The 6,396-nt window shown below is 40.6% G+C and overlaps 2 protein-coding genes across 2 annotated transcripts; both read right to left on the minus strand.

Annotated features, from left to right (window-relative positions):
• Positions 1–612: 612 nt before the first annotated feature.
• On the minus strand, positions 613–1,090 carry K444DRAFT_612537 (uncharacterized protein). The gene is made up of 2 exons (XM_024880152.1): positions 747–1,090; positions 613–681 (listed from the first exon to the last, which is right to left on the minus strand). The coding sequence occupies exons 1-2, from the start codon at positions 872–874 to the stop codon at positions 621–623; spliced, it is 189 nt and encodes a 62-aa protein (XP_024737258.1). The 5' UTR covers positions 875–1,090; the 3' UTR covers positions 613–620.
• Positions 613–4,832, minus strand: K444DRAFT_663182 (uncharacterized protein; the record flags this gene model as incomplete). Its single annotated transcript, XM_024886800.1, has 9 exons — positions 613–681; positions 747–2,796; positions 2,849–3,460; positions 3,526–3,733; positions 3,782–3,886; positions 3,954–4,067; positions 4,120–4,336; positions 4,413–4,692; positions 4,825–4,832. 8 exons carry the CDS (start codon positions 4,830–4,832, stop codon positions 951–953), a joined length of 3,390 nt encoding a protein of 1,129 aa, XP_024737259.1. The 3' UTR covers positions 613–681; positions 747–950.
• Between the last annotated feature and the right edge of the window lie 1,564 nt (positions 4,833–6,396).

A 6,396-nucleotide genomic window follows, 5' to 3' on the forward strand; every position in this document is an offset into this window, starting at 1 on the left:
TCTTAATAGATTTATAGGGGCTATTTTTAAAATTCTTATATAGGTAATTAAATTTAATATTTTCTTAAATAAAGGCAAAGAAAAATCGAGGCCATACAAGCCTTTGGTATATAAGCCTTCGGAGTATACAAGCCATTACGGCCGCTTCGCTTAAATCTTACTAGGGTCTTCCCAAAATCTTACTCTTATATATTAAGCTTATTAAAACTCTTATTACTCTTATAATTATATAAATTATAATTAATATATATATAAGAATTTAAATAATTTTAAAAGGTTAAGAATTAAAAAAGTTATATTTAAAGATCTCTAGAACTTAGAAAATAGCCTCAAATTTCTAAGTAAGAAAGTAATATTAAAGGAAGAACTTCAAAATTTTACAAATAAAAAAATTCTGATTAGAAGAATTCTAATTAATCTAAATTAAAGAGAATAGTTAGGAAAGTGTATAAACTATTTGCAAGCTTATAAATATCTTATACTATAAGTAATTTATTATATAAGAAGTAAAAAGTAAGGAAAAAGTCAAGTGCAATGTACGTAATGTCATTTGCAATGTCATTTCGGGGTTTTGGCAGGAGCATCGCTATCGGCCTCGGTAAACGCTCCCGTGTTCGTCTTCATCGTTCCCATCGCTCTTCTAGAAAGGCAGCCTTTGCGTGGCCGATGTGAAGGTATCCACTGTGTGAAATCAGCAATGGCCCTGAGAACCAGGTAGATATAAGGTATCGAATAAGGAGACATACGATGGTTCGGGAGGAAATCTGGTGACAATTTTTCCCATCTCAGCATCTTGGAGAGCGATATTGATGAAAAGGGGTTGAGATGCGAACTCGCTTAGCCCCTGATATGTAAGCGATTCAGGACGTGCCATATCTCGGAATCCCCTGCTTAAGCGACGTCAAATGTCTTCGCTCGTATTGAGGGTTGAAGTCATTTCCGGCGTTTATTCATTGTTTTCCGGTTCTTTCCATTTTCAACAACTCCCTCGGGCCCCGCTGTGCAAGAGATGCAAGACCGCGAGGAACGCTAGGTCGTGACGGGAGTAATTTTCGAGGCATATCCAAGGCTGATTCTTCAGAGATATCTGCCACAGCAGATTCTATACTCCCACGAGCCAGCACGTTCTCAGCGACTTTGAAACCGGGCGACAGAACTTGGATAGTTTCCCATTCAGAGTACTGGACCAGAATATCGAAAAATTTCTGGTTGAGCATGATATCCCGCAGATGCTGGCAGTGGGGACTCTCTAACACACCTTCCAGGATACTCTTGCCGCGCTGCCTTTTGAAGATTCCCAGGAAAAAGACCTCATCAATGAAGATATGGGGATTTTGCTCTATTAGTGGACCGAAGGTTGCCCAGCTTCGGCAATGTGGAGCGAGGGTTTCAAATTGTTTCTGACTCAGGTCGTTCAGTCGGCATCGACAAAGGAGCTTTTGCAGCTGTTGCTCGGTGAAGTCCATGTAGTTGACGACCGATTCTACAAAAGCGATTGGGACAGAGCTCTCCAGGTCAGCCTCGAGGAGAAGAATGATGGATTCTAAAGCCCAACGACTATTAGGACCAGCGGGTTTGTCCCAACACATCTCGAAAATCTTCTTCGAAAATTTGGGGAAAATGGAGCCCAAAAAGCCGTCATGAATGGGAAAGACGAGTCCTCGTTCTAGAAATTCCTTCACAAGGAGCGTGTCATTGTCCGTGCCATTTTCATGCCCAGGACCCGTTCTCCGATACGCTGATCTGATTGCTTCTCTGATTACGTCCGTAGTGAGACATTCCAGCCCAAAAAAATCCAGCAAAACGTTCATGGCTCCTGTCTCCTCAACTGAAGAGTCACTTGCAGCTCTTATGACTACTTTGTGAGCGTTATGCAGAGGAAGGAGCCTCTTTTCACACAACTTGCGCAGAAACCGAGAGTTCCCGCACTCTATTATATGTACGGCTAGAACCTGGCAGCGTTCTGAATCCATAGAATCGCTTAGTATTGGTATGTCGACAGTAAGAGACAGGTCATCGATGTTTAAAGGTCGTTCCTTAATCGTCCAGTTGCTTCGGTATCCAAGTATTATGTCGAGTAGGAGTTCGAAAATCTCCAAATACTCTAACGCGCAGGCATTGAAAAGACAAGTGGTGCTTGCGCCGAAATTCTCCGGATGTCGTCGAAGTCTCCAGTTCCTATCCCTTCGACCGTACGCGCCGTCGAGCGTGGAAATATTCTTCAGTTTCAAAAGGGATAGAAGATATTCAACCAAACCCAATCTTTCATGAGCCCCAGCCTTCTCAAGGTGATACCGTAAATGCATGTTGATATATCGACCCGGCCCCCTTGAGCCCCAATTCCAACTCATTATTCCCATACCGTTCCAGCGGTCGATTTGTCGTAAGCAACACAAGCTGACGATAGAGTGTGCTCGTTGCGCTGAATAATCTGGCAGGTTCTGGAGAAATTCTCGGACGGACAAATGTGCAAAGCGAATGATATCGATTGTTTCGTCCAGAATAACTAAATTGCAGCATATATCCAGCATTTCAGAAACTGTGACCAGACTATAATCTAATTGAACAAGCTCGAGGAATGCTTTCGGCTTGAGGTCAAGCCTTAGGCGCAAGAGGAGAGAGAATACGTTTTGGGCAATTTGTCGCGAGACAGTGCCCTGGCTGGAGATAATGCGGTTGTATATCTCCATATACAGCTCTTCCAAACTGGGAGGTATCCTACCTAGGCGATCGATGATATCTGGGTCTGTTTTGAGTTCTGTGAGGTTCTGCAGCTGCAAGCTTGCCCATCGAAACCTGGACACCAGTCAGACAAGAACTCAAACGTCCTTCGAAATATCGGACGTACATTCCCTGAGCCTCAGCTGCAACTCTGATGACAATTTTCTCTATGAGTTGTTGCTGTCGCTGACTGTTTCTCAATAGAAGTCCTGCTCGCACAAGTCGTTTGGTTTCTGATTCCACAAAAGCCTCGATGTCAACCTGGTTCTTCCCAGAAGATATTCGAAGATTCGGAAAACGCTGAAGGTTGAATACGATATCGCCGTCTTCACGGCTGGAAACAAAAACCTTGACTAAGCTTGATGCATCTTCAATGATCGTCTGGATGAAATCAAGAACAATGCCACGCCCCTGGATCGAGCACTCGTCGAGTGCGTCAATGATGATGGTTGTGACAGGGTAAATATTGATCAAGTTCAATATCAGTTCCCGAGCGTCATCAATATCCAAACTTCCAGTGGCACCTCCTTGTGCTTCTTCTTCCTCGAACAATTCCACAACTGGAGGAAGAAGCGCAGATGAGGGGCTCAAGTTAGCAAGCTGCCGAGCAATACAGCCAAGCATCGAGCCTGGATCCGATCGAGGAGGCTCTGCGGTATTTTGAGAGCAGTAGAAAAACGCCGGGCGAGGTGTGAGGCCTTTCGCTGAGGATCTGAGCCCATCTTCTACCACGAGTGATCTACTTCCACAGTTAGTACATACACCTACCAGGTAATTTTTTTTTTTTTGAAACATGAAACCCACGTTAGTTTGCTCTTGCCAGATCCGGGTATGCCGTGCAGCCATAACAATGAAGAGGCACTGTCGTTCCTCCACGACTTGTACACCTTGTCATTCAGAAGCCACTCTCCAGTTCCTTTCAAGAATTGTCTCTTGTTTTCCTTATGGTACTTCAGATAAGGCAATCGTTCTGGGTTGGACATCCAATCGAGTGCTTTCCTTCTCTTAATCTCTAGTACAGAACTTTAGCTCTGCTCGCGGACGAGAGTGGGCTTGTTACCAGTCAGGTCATCTTGAATGCTTTGGATTTGAGTTGACATCCGCTTCAGTGGGCTATCAAACTCTTCTATTATGCCTTTTAATTCGAAATACCGAGAGGAGTCGACTGGGTTTACATTAGTTGTGTGGTATGGAAGCCGAGGGGGTGAGATTGGGGTCCTTGTGGATGATACCTTCTCGACCAATGAGAGCAGCATATTGATTAACATCTTCAAGGTCTTTTGCGATGTTATCAGTGTAGTCTTGAAACTCTTTTTTATCGCTGAAAGCACTTGAGATGATGCGGACTAAGTCAAGCGTTAGCAAACTAAATAATTGGTCCGGTGACATTCTACTCACAGCTCTTCTTTCTGTCGAAGAACCCCTTGGCTTTAGATAAGTACAGGAGCATCGACCCGTAGAGCTTTACCAAAGCTGTCTCAAACTCTGTCTTGGCCGTTGAGGCGCTCCCGTCAAGATACAGCCGCTCCAGAAGCCCACAGCGACAAATGCATTTTGAGACACTTTCGAGGTTTTCCACTACAAAGTCATACTTCTCAATATCCCCGACAGTAGCCTAACCTTAATCAGTCTTGTATTCTATGCCTCGGAAGGCTAAGAGTATAATCTGTTTCTGAGTGAAAGCTACCCACCTGTAAGAGGAACCGCACCAATGCCCAAGGAAGAGCTGCATGCCCTGGATCATACGACACCGCAACATCCCCAACCTCTTTGAACAGGTTAATCCACTTCACAACCTTCCCTAACAAGTCCCGCAAAATGACCTTCTCTCCATTTCTTCGCTTGAATCCAAGCCTTTTTTCGTCACATTTCTGTTGGGCGACTTCGGTCTCCAGCTTCAGATCGGACAGAATGGAAAGCTTGTTGTAGCTGAAATTGATGCTCGCTTTATCTTCTGCACTCAGCTTTTGACTGCGCGAGCCCAGAGATCGTTGTTGGCAGGGCTATCTAGGTCGGATATGCCCAGCCTTAGGACTTGCCCATCCATAACAGCCGCGATTCGAGGCGAGGGTCCTGGTCAGTCCGCGTCAACAAAATTCTTACGTTGGCATTTCATTGCATCCAGGTGGCTATATTGATGCGAGTTGGAACATTGAAGTGCGGTATATTGCTGAGGATGTTTCCTCGAAGTTGAGGTGCAGTCGTGGCAGCGAGTGACCATGCTCCATGCATGCCGTCGACGCACCCATGTTTATTCGCCCAGTACCGAGCCAATCACAAAGAGAGAATGCCAATGGTACAGAGGCCCAAAACCGAGAAGCGATTTTTTTATTTTCGCACTGGCGCCCCAACCCCCCCTTCCCAAGGCAGAATTCCTAATTAGAGGATATAGCATCCATACGTGACTTTCGGCTTAAATAATATAATAATGATAAGGCTAATTGCTTATCTAATTAATGGAGTGAGAACCTATATTGCCGCGTAAAATTATTGTCGGTTCACCAGTAACGCGTAGCACCGTCACGTAATATGCGTGGAATGCAGGTGCATTGGAAAGAAAATCAGTGTGCCCCTGCCAACCCCTGCAACACCCCTGTTTTGCTCGCGTAGCATTTACTGAGGCCCACAGCTAGCTAGTCGACAAAACAGAGAAGCGAGATTTGATTTTCTGATTTTCGATTTCTGATTTTCTGATTTCTGACAACCGTACGTGCCTGCCCCTCTATTTTTAGGGTACGCTTCTGTTACTCTAGTAATTTAGCACTTATATTACTAAAAGTGCTTTGCAATAGTAATATATGGCCTGAACTTATAATATATTAATATTATTAATACCTTATTTAATTATATTAAAATATTATAATATTCTATAAATCTTTTACTATATTATAATATTATTATTAAATAGACTTATATAAATGTTTCTTATAAAATAATTATAATAAGATTAAAAGATTTATAAAAAATTAATATTAATACCCGTATAATTAAATACTAATTATAAGAATAAAATATTTAAGTATATACTTAAATAGTAAATATATCTTTTCTTTATATATAAATTATAATCCTATATTATCTGGGAAATATAAATAAGGAAATACTTAAGGATCTTAAGAATTATAGCTATATAGTTTCAATTACTAGAGTCATTTATATATATAAGAAGCTTAGTCTTATCTATTATATAATTATAATAAACAGGCAAGTAGTAAATAAATAACTATTTATAATATTATAGAATAAGCTAAATAATAGGCGAATTATAGGTTATAAATAATAGTATTTATATATATATTTCTATTAATAAGATTTACTAGTAATTCGGTTAGTCTTTTTATATTTTATTATTTTACTTTAGCTTAGAAGATTAAAGCCTTATTTATTAATATATTTTATTATTTATAGGAAAAGCTTATATATAATATTATAATTCCTAGATCCCGAGGTAATTATATTATAAATATAATAGATATAGTCTAAAAAGGAAGAATATATTATATCTGGACCAGACTAGATTTAGTTAATTAATAAATATAATAAGTCATTATTATTTGGAATTAAGATATATATTTATATTAATACTTATTTATATAATATTATCTAAATATATATCGGAATTTCTAATTAGATTATTTATTTAATTATATAGTAATATCTTTAGATTTATATTTA

The sequence above is a fragment of the Hyaloscypha bicolor genome (assembly GCF_002865645.1).
Source record: "Hyaloscypha bicolor E unplaced genomic scaffold K444scaffold_60, whole genome shotgun sequence".
In the NCBI taxonomy this organism is placed as follows: Eukaryota; Fungi; Ascomycota; class Leotiomycetes; order Helotiales; family Hyaloscyphaceae; genus Hyaloscypha; species Hyaloscypha bicolor.

Excerpts from the sequence above, each read along its gene's own strand:
- K444DRAFT_612537 (XM_024880152.1), bottom strand. The coding sequence starts at position 874 with ATGGCACGTCCTGAATCGCTTACATATCAGGGGCTAAGCGAGTTCGCA. Across the intron at positions 682-746 it reads AGATTTCCTCCCGAACCATC|TGGATACCTTCACATCGGCC; the intron begins GTATGTCTCCTT and ends GATTTCACACAG.